The sequence below is a fragment of the Balaenoptera musculus genome, chromosome 19 (assembly GCF_009873245.2).
Source record: "Balaenoptera musculus isolate JJ_BM4_2016_0621 chromosome 19, mBalMus1.pri.v3, whole genome shotgun sequence".
In the NCBI taxonomy this organism is placed as follows: Eukaryota; Metazoa; Chordata; class Mammalia; order Artiodactyla; family Balaenopteridae; genus Balaenoptera; species Balaenoptera musculus.
Window position 1 is genome coordinate 2,453,040 of NC_045803.1, and position 13,606 is coordinate 2,466,645.

The window sequence follows — 13,606 nt, forward strand, 5'->3', positions numbered from 1 at the left end:
ATCGCGCATGCGCATCACAGCCGCGTCCGCTACTCCCGGCCGACGCGTGCACCGAGTCTGGACGCCTCCGCGACGTGAGCAAGCTGCACCTGCGCAGTTCGAGCCGGCCGATCCAGGTCCGGGCTGGATTCGGTGGCGGGGGCGGTGGGTCCGATGGCCTGAGAGGGCTGGGCGGGTGCGAGTTCTGGGTCGCAAGGACGGAGGATTAAGGAGCGTGGCAGAGACGACGCGAAAGGGACGAGGCAAGAAGCAGCCGTCGGCCCGGCGCCCGCGGCGAGTAGTCCCAGGATGCTCCGCGCCGCACCGCGCCTGGCCCCGGACTCCGTTTCCCAGCAGCCACTGCGGCTGGCGCCGACAGCCTGCCCGAGCGCTTTGGCCCCTTTGTGAGTCCGCCCGTCGGGCCAGAGATCGAGTCCACGCCCCGGCCGCAGGGCGCTCGGCTCCCCGTCTCCGCGAACGGTGCGGAACGAAGTGCCGACTCTCGGGGAGAAGGCGGTGAGGAGCCCGGGGTGGGTGCGCGCGCCTGGGCAGGCCTGCCGGGCGGGAGCGGGAGTGTGAGGGGGCCTGTGACGGTGGGAGCCTGGGTCCGCTGTGTGTGACGGTGTTTGAACAGAGTGAAACCGTGTGTGACAGTGTGTGAGGCTGTGTGGGACCGAGGGAGAATGTGTGACAGTATTTGAGAATGTGACAGTGAAACCTGTGTGAACAGTGTGACTGTGTATGGGACCGTGTGTGACAGTGTCACTGTGTGTGTGACCTTGTGTATGGGGCGCTGTGCGACGGTGTGTGAACAGAATTTGAGAATGTGTGTGACAATTTTTGTAACAGTGAACGTGCAACTGTGTGTTCACGTGAGACTGCTTGAGATTGTGTGACCCTAGGGGTGTGTGACAGTATATGGCACCATGTGTCATCATGTCAGTGACTGTGTGACTCACTGCGAGGGGTGGGCAAGCTACAGCTCGGGCGCATGTCCACAGGCTGCCAGGGGAGCTGCCAGCATGAGGGATTGTGTGGTTTGTGTGGTGGCTGGGAGGCTGTGTGGATGCTTTGGGAGGCCAGTGTGCGCCAGGATTTGGGAGACTGTTGTAGCGGGAAGACCGAGATTGAGATGAAGGGGAAGAGATGGAGTTTACGGAGAGGAGAGAGGGAGAGGGGAAGAGAGCTGGAGAGGAGGAGAAAGCCTTGGGCCTGGACAGCAGAAGACTGAGCTGCTGGACCTTAGTCCTCTCTGGCACAGAAGGTCTTTCCGTCCCTCTCCTAGTGAGGAATCGAAGAGAAAAAAGGACGGGGAGACCTACTGTGTGCTACTTATGAAAGTAAATGATTTAATGATATTTATTGCACACAAAGGATGTCCAGGTACTGTGCTAAATGCTTCATGTGGATCATCTCATGACCCTCCCAACCATTGATAGAGAGTAGGTACCACTCTGCTGAGGAGGAGATTGAAGTTTGGAATAGAGGCTGCAGAGCCAGTTGAGTGGTGGATCAGATGTTCAAGCATTCTGATCCACAAACCTAGTTGTTCTTACCACTAAGTTATGCTGCTTCTGAGATAATTTCTTTACTCTCCAAGGCAGTGAAGTTTAGTGGAAAATAATTAATGATTAAGGGGTTGTAGTGATTGTTTCTGCATATCCCTACCCCCAGCCCCTTCTGAGGAAATTTCTTAGAAAAGTTGAGAGATTGGTTTTCAGGTGCATTTTGTTATAAGCCAGGACCAGAAGCAGGATGTCCTTTTTGGTCCAGTGTCCTCCAGACCACATGATCCCTCTAATGCCTACTCTGTGTAAAGATGCTTTCTCTGAAGCATTCACTTTGTAGTTCTATCTCTCATCTTTGTAGAAAGGGTGGGAACACATTTCCTTTCAACGTCATCATCTGGTGTAAAGACTAATGAGTCAGACCTGGATTCCAGTTGGGCTTAATTACTTAATTACCATGAAGCATTGGATAATTTCACTGATGAATAGCCTTCATGTGTGAAGGGGGAAATTATCCTTATTTGGCAGTGCCATTCTGAAGGATAAATACTGTTACTTCTTATAAATATAAATGAGGTATCTTACGCACAGAAAGTTTATGTTGCATATTGAGATCTAAAAGCACGTGGGAGATTTAAGTGGAGTATAATCTATAAAAATATTGAATCACTATGTTGAACACCTGAAACTAATATAACACTATAAATCAACTATACTTCAAAAAATAAAGCACACAGGTGAAAGAATTATAAATTTAGGTAGGAATGACCAGTGCAGTGACACCTCGTATCTACTTCCGTGGTTGGGGAGAAGGGCACAGAGAAGGAAAGGAGAGTATCTAGGCTGGTGATGCTGGGAGCGGAGGGCAGGCCCAGCATTTCACGTTTTCTTTCTCCCTCTCCAGCTCTGTTTTCGCTGGACTCTGCCCTTCTCCCAAAGAGAAGCCGGAAGGAGGAGGACAGAAGGGCTGTCCTAAATTCTTAAAGCCATGTCCGAGGTAAGGAAGCTTTTCTTCTCTCTTCTCTGAAATGCCTTGTTTTTCAGATTTTATATGAACATTTTACTTTTCTTCTGAAATTTCCCATTCTAAAATTCCATTCATTCAGTGACCTGGTCCTCATGTTCTCCAGTCTAGTAAAAGGAGGTCCCCCAAAGCCCACTGAGCTTCCTTTTTTTTTTTTTCTCAGCCAGAATTTTCATCTTCATTCAAGAAACAGTTTAGCACTTCCCGTGGGTTAGGTGTTCTGTTGGGAGGTCTCAAGAGGCAAAAATACACTCCGTGGTGGAATCTGAAAGTCTTCCCTGTAGGGAAGTGAAGTGATTCACTGAGGTCAAGGTGGGTGTTCAGATGTGACCAACAGTTTAGAGCTTTTCCACAGACCTGGGTTTGAAAAGTAGACAAGGACTACTTGGGGAAGTCTTAGTTGTAGTATTGATACATGACAGGGTCGCTTGCTCAAGGTGATTTTGAGGAGTGGGACTTGTTGGGTCTTGAGTATTAAAGTGTGGGTCAGCTAGGGCAGGAGTGTTTTTCAGGCATTCTGCGGGCACTGAAGAGTAGGATTCCATGGGCGTAATGAGGTCCTGTTCTAGGGATATCCTGAGTTAGTAGCTGGTTACAGCTAGAATATTCTAGATCATGCAGTAAAGATTAGAGGAGTTAATATGGAAAAATAGCAGGGAATTTTTTGAAAAAGGAGAATAATAGGAGGGAGTATTGAATCTACACTAAAAAATGGCTATATACATCTGTAATAACAAATCGTAAATAACAAAAATAGTAAGTAGTATAGAATGAGAGCCAGAAGAAATAAATGAAAAAATCAGCATATAATGTCCAGAAACAAATGCAAATATAAATAAGAATAGAAAATATTTATTCATTCACTGAACATATAGTTATTTAAGACTTACTGTATATTAAGTGCTGGCAATACTGTGGTGAAAAAAATACTGTCTGTCTTCATGGAATTTAGTGTCTACTAGTTTGTTTATTACATAATAACGTAATGATGTTATTTTAAATCAGTGGAGAAGGACTGGAGTATTCATTTAGAAAAAAATTTTCTTCCTCATACTTTGAGGTTAAATACATTTTGTAGGTTAAATATAAAAAATAAAACCATACAAACTGCTACATCTTTTTATTTTCTTACATCTTAAGAAGATGACTCAGAAGCAGAAATCACCTAGAGAAGCACTGTGATGATTGATGATAAAAGTGCTCTATGTTTGCACTGCCCAATACAGTAGCAGCTAGCCACATGTGGCTGTGGAGCACTTGTCTGTAGTAGTGTGACTGAAGAACTGCATTTTTTTTTTTTGAATTTTTAAATGTTAATTGATTTAGATTTAAATAACCACATGTGGCTAGTAGCTAGTATATTAGACAGCAAAGATGTAGGTTCATAAAATGATAAAGCCAGGAAGAAAATTATGGGTGATCTTGTCTAAGACACTTGTTTTACAAATGAGGAAAAAGCCGAGGAAGGAAAGTGATGTATACACATCACTAGTTAGTGACTGTCAGATGTAGGAAGTTGTACTGTATATTGAGGGTCAGTAACACAGATGACGGTGAGAGATTTAAAGAGGGTGGTAGAAAATAATGAAGGACTCTAGGGAGCAGTGTGCTCAGTGTGATGGAGCACATCATTCACTCCTTTGTCCAGAAACTTTGTTCGCTTCCCATTTTACTTGGAATGAAATCCAGTTTCCTTACCTGGGCCTATAAGGTCCTACACGATCCAGCTCCTGGCTACCCTAGACCTCATTTTCTACAAGTCTTTACTGCTCTCTGTTCTAGTCACACTGGTCAACTTGCTGTTCCCCAAATGTTCCAAGCTACTTTCTATTTCTGAACCTTTGCATTTGCTCTTCCCTCTTCTGTAATTCTCCCCTAGATGATGACATGGCTGGCTCTCCCACTTTATGTATTGATAGATTTTTGTTCAAAAATCACCTCTTTGTTAAGATTTACATTACTTTCTTTTTTTTTTTAATAAATTTATTTATTTTTATTTATTTATTTTTGGCTGTGTTGGGTCTTCGTTGCTGCGCGCAGGCTTTCTCTAGTTGTGGCGAGCGGGGGCTACTCTTCATTGCGGTGCACGGGCTTCTCATTGCAGTGGCTTCTCTTGTTGCGGAGCATGGGCTCTAGGCGCGCGGGCTTCAGTAGTTGTAGCATGCAGGCTCAGCAGTTGTGGCGTGCGGGCTCTAGAGCGCAGACTGAGTAGTTGTGGTGCACAGGCTGAGTTGCTCCACGGCATGTGGGATCTCCCCGAACCACGGCTCGAACCCATGTCCCCTGCATTGGCAGGCGGATTCTTAACCACTGCACCACCAGGGAAGCCCTACATTACTTCATCTTACTTACTTTATCTTACACAAACACTCCTGTAACTTTCAGTTACCTTACCTTGTTTTTTGTCATAGTATTTAATACTACATGACACTGTATGACCATATGGGCTTTTTTGTTTTTTTTTAATTGGGGTATAGTTGCTTTACAGTGTTGTGTTAGTTTCTCCTATACAGCAAAGTGAATCAGCTATATGTATACATATATCCCCTCTCTTTTGGATTTCCTTCCCATTTAGGTAGCCACAGAGCACTGAGTAGAGGTCCCTGTGCTATACAGCAGGTTCTCATTAGTTATCTATTTTATACATATTAGTGTATATATGTGTATGACCTTATGTTTAGTGTCTTTCTCCTCTGTTAGAATATTAACTCCACAAAGGGAGGGGCTATATTCTGTTGACCTTTGTATTCCCAACTCTTAGAACAAAATAGGTAGTAGGCATTAAGTAAATATTTGCCAAATTAATATATGAATCAACAAAGGAATGAATTTGTGAGACCAGGGCAGCAAGAGCCAGCAGGCAACCTCTTCTCTCCTGCCACTGAATTGGTAATGGAAGAAGGAGAAGGCAGAGGATATGATGTGTAGAACAGACAAAGCCCATCAGCCCAAATGCTCTTTCTGGGATGCCACCCCAGACCTCCTGAATCACAGTCTCTTGTGGTGCTCTAAAGATTATATTTAAAGTATGCCTCTTATAAACAGTATATAGTCTTTGTTTTTGTTTTTCCTCCCCTGTGCTCACAGCCAGGCACTCGGCCCAGTGTGCCTCCCAATCCCCTATGCCTCCCATGATCCCTTGGGCCTCCCCCCAAAAAAGGTTGGCTGGTTTTTAAAAATCCAGTCTGATAATCTTGGTCTTTTTAAATAAGTGTTTAGTACATTTTCATTTAATGTATTACTAATATATTTGTGTTTAAGTATACCATGCAATTTATTTTCTACTTATCCCATCTGTTCTTTCTTCATTTCTTTTTTGCCTTCTTTTGGATAAATCAGGTTTTTTTCCTAGTTATCTTGTTAATTATACATTATTTTTCTTATTCTTTTAGTGGCCACTCTAGGATATGTACCATTGCTTGTTATGTAATGATCTTCTTTCTTCTTTCTGTAATCTTCCTTCTGTAATTGGTATTCTTGCCACTTTCTGAATAAGGTAAGTCCCCTATTATTAGTAGATATAATAATATCTTGGAACTAAACACACTATGGGGGACTTACCTTATTCAGTTTATAGTTAGTTTTGGGGCTCTTAATTTCTTCCTGTGTTTTGACACTTCCATTTTCCTTTTATTTCCATTTCCTTCCATTTTCTTTCTATGTGAAGAACCTTTATTAGTATTTCTTTGACTACCAGTCAACACTTTACTCCCAGCCTGAATTATTTTTTCATTAGGTCCTATTCTGACTGGGTCAGAATTGTGTAATTTAAACTGTTTTCTGATGTTAAGTAAGTTTGGGAAATCCTAGTCTCAATGGAGAGAAAAACTTTTAGGAATATATTTTGAGAAAATAATTAGAGACCTTTGTAGCATCCTAGTGAGAAATTAAGATTCATATAACTGAAAATAAGCAAGGGGATAGTAAATAAGATATGGCATATTTACATCATGTAATATCCATCTAACAAGTGATGTTATAAGAAAATGAATATGTATAGATAATCATAGACATGTCTGTATAAGGAAACATTTGAACAAATATATACTAACCAGATTTTGATTGCTTCTAGGTCGGGTGCCATGGTAGGTAGGTGCTGAGGGTTGAGGACTTCCAGTTTTTTACCTTAGAAAGGGAAAAAAATTCACTGAGGGTAGAAATACCAGACTTTTCTGTTTTTGTTCTTTCAAGCCATCACCATATTTTATAAATGTTATTTAATTATTATTTTTTATTGACATTGATTTACAATGTTGTGTTAATTACTGCTGTACAGCAGAGTGATTAGTTATACATATATACATTCTTTTTTTATCTTCTTTTCCATTATGGTTTATCATAGGATATTGAGTATAATTCTCTGTGCTATACAGTAAGACTTTGTTGTTTATCCATTCTATATACAAAGGCTTACATTTGCTAACCCCAACCTCCCACTCCATCCCTCCCCCAGCTGCCTCCCCCTTGGTAACCCTCAGTCTGTTCTCTATGTCTGTGATTCTGTTTCTGTTTTATAGGTAGGTTCATTTGTGTCATATTTTAGATTCCACATATAAGGGATATCATATGGTATTTGTCTTTTTCTGAGTTACTTAGTATGATAATCTCTACTTGCATCCATGTTACTGCAAATGGCATTATTTCATTCTTTTTTATGGCTGAGTAGTATTTCAGTGTATATATGTACCGCATCTTTATCCATTCATCTGTTGATGGACATTTAGGTTGTTTCCATGTCTTGGCTATTGTGAATACTGCTGCTATGAACATAGGGGTGCATGTATCTTTTTTAATAATAGTTTTGTCCAGATATATGCCCAGTAGTGGGACTGCTGGATCATATGGTAATTCTATTTTTAGTTTTCTGAGGAACCTCCATACTGTTCTCCATAGTGGCTGCACCAACTTACATTCCCACCAACAGTGTAGGAGGGTTCCCTTTTCTCCACACCCTCTCTAGCATTTGTTTTGTAGACATTTTAATGATGGCCATTCTGACTGGTGTGAGGTGATACCTCATTGTAGTTTTGATTTGCATTTCTCTAATAATTAGCGATGTTAAGCATCTTTTCATGTGCCTGTTAGCCATCTGTATTTCTTCTTCGGAGAAATGTCTAGGTCTTCTGCCCATTTTTCTGTTGGGTTGTTTGTTTTTTTGGGTTGTATGAGCTGTTTGTATAATTTGGAAATCAAGCCCTTGTTGGTCACATCATTTGCAAATATTTTCTCCCATTCTGTAGGTTGTCGTTCCATTTTGTTTATGGTTTCCTTTGCTGTGTAAAAGCATGTAGGTTTGATTAGATCCCATTTGTTTATTTTTGTTTTTACTTCTATTGCCATGGGACACTGACCTAAGAAAACATTGGTACAATTTATGTCAGAGCTTGTTTTGCCTGTGTTCTCTTCTAAGTTTTATGGTGTCATGTCTTATGTTTAAGTCTTTAAGCCATTTTGAGTTTATTTTTGTGTGTGATGGGAGGGTGTGTTCTAACTTCATTGATTTACATGCAGCTGTCCAGATTTCCCAACACCACTTGTTGAAGAGAATGTCTTTTCCCCATTGTATATTCTTGCCTCCTCTGACAAAGATTAATTGACCATAGGTGTGTGGGTTTATTTCTGGGCTCTCTTCCGTTCCATTCATCCATATGTCTGTTTTAGTGCCGGTACCACACTGTTTTGATTACTCTAGCGTTCTAATATTGTCTGAACTCTGGAAGGGTTATGCCTTCTACTTTGTTCTTTTTCTTCAGGATTGCTGTGGCAATTCTGGGTCTTTTATGGATCCACATGAATTTTAGGATTATTTTTTCTAGTTCTATGAAAAATATCATGGGTAATTTGATAGGGATCACATTAAATCTGTAGATTGCTTTGGGTAGTATGACCATTTTAACAACATTAATTCTTCCAATCCAAAAGCATGGGATATCTTTCCATTTCTTTGAATCATCTCAGTTTCCTTTATCAGTGTTTTATAGTTCTCAGTGTATAAGTCTTTCATCTGCTTGGTGAGGTTTATTCCAAAGTAATTTATGTTTTGAGTTGCAATTTTAAAAGATTTTTTTTTTACATTCCCTTTCTCATATTTCACTGTTGGTGTAAAGAAATGCAACCGATTTCTGTATGTTACTGTTGTATCCTGCTACCTTGCCGAATTCGTTTATCTGTTCTAGTAGTTTATGTGTGGACCGTTTAGGGTTTTCTATATGTAGTATCATATCATCTGCATATAATGACAATTTTACCTCTTCCCTACCAATCTGGATATCTTTTTTTTTTTAATTTTTTAAATTTATTTTTATTTTTGGCTGCACTGGGTCTTCGTTGCTGCGCACGGGCTTTCTCTAGTTGCGGCGAGCGGTGGCTTCGTTGTGGTGCGCGGGCTTCTCATTGTGGGGGCTTCTCTTGTTGTGGAGCACAGGCTCTAGGTGCGCGGGCTTCAGTATTTGTAGCACGCAGGCTCAGTAGTCATGGCTGGCAGGCTCTAGAGTGCAGGCTCAGTAGTTGTGGCGCACAGGCTTAGCTGCTCTACGGCATGTGGGATCTTCCCGGACCAGGGCTCGAACCCATGTCCCCTGCATTGGCAGGCGGATTCTTAACCACTGTGCCACCAGTGAAGCCCTAATCTGGATATCTTTTATCTCTTATCTGATTGCTGCGGCTAGGACTTCCAATACTGTGTTGAATAGAAGAGGTGAGAGTGGGCATCCTTGTCTTGTTCCAGATTTTAGCAGGAATGCTTTCAGCTTTTCACTGTTGAGTATTATATTGGCTGTGGATTTGTCATAAATAGCTTTTTTTATCTTGAGGTATGTTCCCTCTGTACCCATTTTGGTAAGAGTTTTTATCATGAGTGGATGTTGAATTTGTCAATGCCTTTTCTGCATCTATTCAGATCATGTGGGTTTTGGCTTTTCTAATTGTTCATAGTATTCCCTTACGGTTTTTTGTATTTCTATGGTGTCAGCTGTTATGTTTCCTTTTTCATTTCTTATTTTGTTTAATAAAATAAGTTCTCTCTTTCTCCTTGAAGAGCTTGGCAAGAGGTTTGTCAATGTTGTTTATCCTTTCAGAGCACCAGCTCTTAGTTTTATTGATTTTTTCTATTTTTTTAAATGTCTTTTATTTATTTCCTCTCTGATCTTTATTATTTCATTCCTTCTGCTGACTTTAGGTTTTGTTTGTTTTTCTTTTTCTAATTCTTTGTGGTAGGTTAGGTTGTTTGAGATTTTTCTTGTTTTTTGAGGAAAGCCTGTATTGCTATGAACTTCTAAGAACTGCTTTTGTTACATTCTGTAGATTTTGTATGGTTGTGTTTTCATTGTCATTTGTCTCAAGGTATTTTTAAATCTCCTCTTTGATTTCCTCATTGACCCATTGGATTTTTAGTACCATGTTGTTTAGTCTCCATGTAATCATTTTTTTCTCATTTATTTTCTGTGGTTAATTTCTAGTTTCATGCTGTTGTGGTCAGAAAAGATGCTTGAGATAATTGCTATACTCTTAAATTTGTTGAGGCTTGTTTTATGCCCTGGTATGTGGTCAGTTCTAGAGAATTCCATGTGCACTTGAAAAGAATGTGTATTCTGGTTTTTTTGGATGTAACGTACTGAAAATATCAATTAAGTCTAACTGTTCTGTTGTATCATTTAGTATCTCTGTTGTCTTATTGATTCTCTGTCTGGAAGATCTGTCCATTGATGTGAGCGGGGTGTTAAAATCTCCTATTATTATTGTAGTCTTGTCAATTCTGCCTTTATTTCTTTTTCTTTTTTATAAATTTATTTATTTATTTATTTATTTATTAGCTTCATTGTGTCTTCGTTGCTGCACACGGTCTTTCTCTAGTTGCAGCGAGTAGGAACAGGGGCTACTCTTTGTTGCTGTGCGTGGGCTTCTCATTTCTCATTGCAGTGGCTTCTCGTTGCGGAGCATGGGCTCTAGGCATGCAGGCTCAGTAGTTGTGGTGCATGGGCTTAGTTGCTCCACAGCATGTGGGATCTTCCTGGACCAGGGCTCAAACCCATGTTCCCTGCATTGGCAGGTGGATTCTTAACCACTGCACCATCAGGGAAGTCCCTCTCCCTGTATTTCTGTTAGTATTTGTTTTACGTACATGGGTGTTCTATATTAGGTGCATATATGTTGATGTAAAACCCTCTTGTATTGATCCTTTTTTCATTGTATAGTATCCTCCTTTATCTTTCTTTACGGCTTTTGTCTTAAAGTCTATTTTGTCTGATATGAGTATTGCAACCCCACTTTCTTGTCATTTCCTTTTGCATGAAATATCTTTTTCCATCCCCTCACTTTCAATCTCTATGTGTCCTTTGCCCTAAAGTGGGTCTCTTGTAGGCAGCATATTGTAGGCTCTTGGTGTTTTTTCCAACCTGCCACTCTGTGTCTTTTGATTGGAGGATTTAGTCCATTGACAGTTAAGGTAATTACTGATAGATACGTATTTATTGCCATTTTAAACCTTGTTTTCCTGTTGATTTTATATTTCTTCTTTGTCCCTTATTTTTCCTTTTGTGGTTTCATGATTTTCTTTGGTATTATACTTATGTTCTCTTCTTTTTGGTTTCTGTGACTCTATGTTTTTGACTTGTGGTTACCCTATTTTTCAAGAATGTTAACCCCTTCCTATATCTACTTGCCTTAGACTGGTAGTCATATAGGCTGAAACACATTCATTCTAGGAAAGAAAAAGAATCTACACTTCTTTACTCTCCTCCCCCACATTTTATGATTTTGTTGTCCTGTTCTACATCTTGTCCATCCTTTTGCTGTTCGTTGTGGTTACCATCATTTTCACACAGATTTTTGGATTTTTTTCTTTAGTCTGTGTCCTGGCTTATTTAAGTAATTTACTTTCCAATTGTGATTTTTTTTTCTTTCCTATAGATTCTTACTTCTTTTCTATTTAGAGAAGACCTTTCAATATTTCCTTTAGGATAGATTTAGTATTTTAGTTTTTGTGTGTCTGAGAAATTATTTATCTCTCTTTTTATTCTAAATGATAATCTTGCTAGGTAGAGTATCCTAGGTTGCATAGTTTTCCCTTTCAGGACTTTGAATATATCTTGCCACTCCCTTCTGCAGCGTTTCTGTAGAGAAATCACCTGATAGCCTTATGGGGGTTTCCTTGTAATGAACTCTTTGTTTTCCTCTTGCTGCCTTTAGAATTCTCTCTTTAACTTTTGCTATTTTTATTGTAATATGTCTTGGTGTAGGTCTGTTTCGGTTTATATTGTTTGGGACCCTCTGTGCTTCCTGTACCTGGATATGTGTTTCCTTCTTTAGGTTTGGGAATTTTTCAGACATAATTTTTTCAAATACATTTTCGATCCCCTTTTCTCTTTCTTCCCCTTCTAGAATCCCTATTATGTGTAGATTGGCATGGTTTATATTATCCCATAGGTCTCTCACATTGCTTTCATTTTTTTTCATTTGGCTTTCTGTCTGCCGTCCTTGTTGGGTGATTTCCATTATTCTGTGTTCCAGGTCACTTATTCATTCTTCTGCATTATTCATTCTGCTATTCATTGTCCTTAGCTTTCATCTCTGCAGATGAGTTTTCTAATTTTTCGTGGTTCCTCTTTATAGTTTCTAGTTCCCTTTTACAGTACTCTGCATTTCTGTCGATAGTTTTTCTTACTTCTCCAGTATTTTCATTATCTCCTTTTTGAAATCAGTGTCTATTAGAATGAAGAGGTCTGTTTCACTGTTTGTTCTTTCAGGGGAATGCTTTTGGTCTTTTAACTGGGAGTGGTTCCTCTGCTGTTTACCAACCAGTGTGGAAGGATTTCAATATTTGACAAGTCAGTTCAGCTGTTTAGGGCATCTGCATATCAGCTCAGCTTAAGAGTAGATTTTGCTCTGTGACATGCCAAACCTGTGAAGCATATACCAAATCAGACAGCAAGCCTTGATAAGTCTGAAGCAGATTTACCACATTAGGAAGAATGCCCATTTTCAATTTCTAGGGAGCAGACTAGGTTATCTTCCATGCTATAAAGATCCTTAATGTAACATACAGTGGTATTTGAGAGCTATGTTTTAACATTTAAAAAACTCTTGCTCATTAGATGTGCACAATTCAGTATGTTCCTCTAGTGAGAGTTGTAGGTATTTTTTGATGCACTTCATTATCACATTTGAAATGTTCACTCTTTAACTTAATTAGTAGTGCTTAAAATTACTATTATTTTGTCTTTTAGGTAGCATAAGTTACCAGCTGTCTTTGAAACTTAGTGATGTTGTCAGAGCTGTTATGTAATCTTTTGTTGTCCCTGATTGTTCTCCGTAATGGCATATATTGTTTAAGTTATATTTTTGCAAAATCACCATAAAACTTTACTGTTTTTATTATATTTGTATTTAATTTTTGAAAACCAGTTATAAGCATCAAATATATTTTAATATATACCTTATTGATATAGCTGGAACACTGACCATTCCATTGTAGAATTTGGGAAAATGCTGGTTTAGACCATGTACGTCCTGTAAGGCATAACTCATGTTTCTGCCTCCTCTTTGAAGCCTTTTTCACTGCCCCAGTCTATCCTTATTTTCCATATTGAGAAATGCTCTTCTAGCATTTAGTATAAATAACATTTTACACTTGATTGTTTACAGTGTTCTGTTATTGCCAATTTTCGTGTGTATCTTTTCTCCATCAGTAGAGACTCTGAAATTGTATACTTTCCATGACAGAATATCAACACTAAGCACAGAGAAGTTGTCTAGCAATTACTTGACATGTGTTGCTCAGAACCCAAGATACTGACAGAAAATTTCACTACCTGTAGTATTTCTCTCCAGAAGTATAGACAATTTAACTTTTTAAACTATGCTCATGCGATGGTACGAACACTAGTTGAGCAAGAATATGTTTATGTCATTTCAGGATTTGGTGACATTTGGGGATGTGGCTGTAGATTTCTCTCAAGAGGAGTGGGAATGGCTGAACCCTGCTCAGAGGAATTTGTACAGGAAAGTGATGTTGCAGAACTATAGGAGCCTGGTATCACTGGGTAAGGAGGTCTCCCTGTAATTCAGAATCTGCACGTAGGGCTGCTTTCCAATGTAA

The 13,606-nt window shown here is 39.7% G+C and overlaps 1 protein-coding gene across 7 annotated transcripts in view; it reads left to right on the forward strand.

The window, feature by feature from the left end:
• The window catches only part of ZNF583 (zinc finger protein 583), a 23,866-nt gene continuing 10,260 nt past the window's right edge, over nucleotides 1–13,606 (forward strand). Inside the window, exons 1-3 of one of the 7 annotated variants that reach the window (XM_036832258.1) lie at nucleotides 1–509; nucleotides 2,392–2,484; nucleotides 13,424–13,550. In XM_036832258.1, the coding sequence (XP_036688153.1) occupies nucleotides 2,476–2,484; nucleotides 13,424–13,550 (136 nt within the window). In that variant the 5' untranslated portion in view covers nucleotides 1–509; nucleotides 2,392–2,475. Of the gene's footprint in view, nucleotides 510–2,391; nucleotides 2,485–13,411; nucleotides 13,551–13,606 lie in introns of those variants that run through there. The other 6 variants (XM_036832257.1, XR_005017334.1, XM_036832261.1 and 3 more) reach the window with 6 other exon arrangements.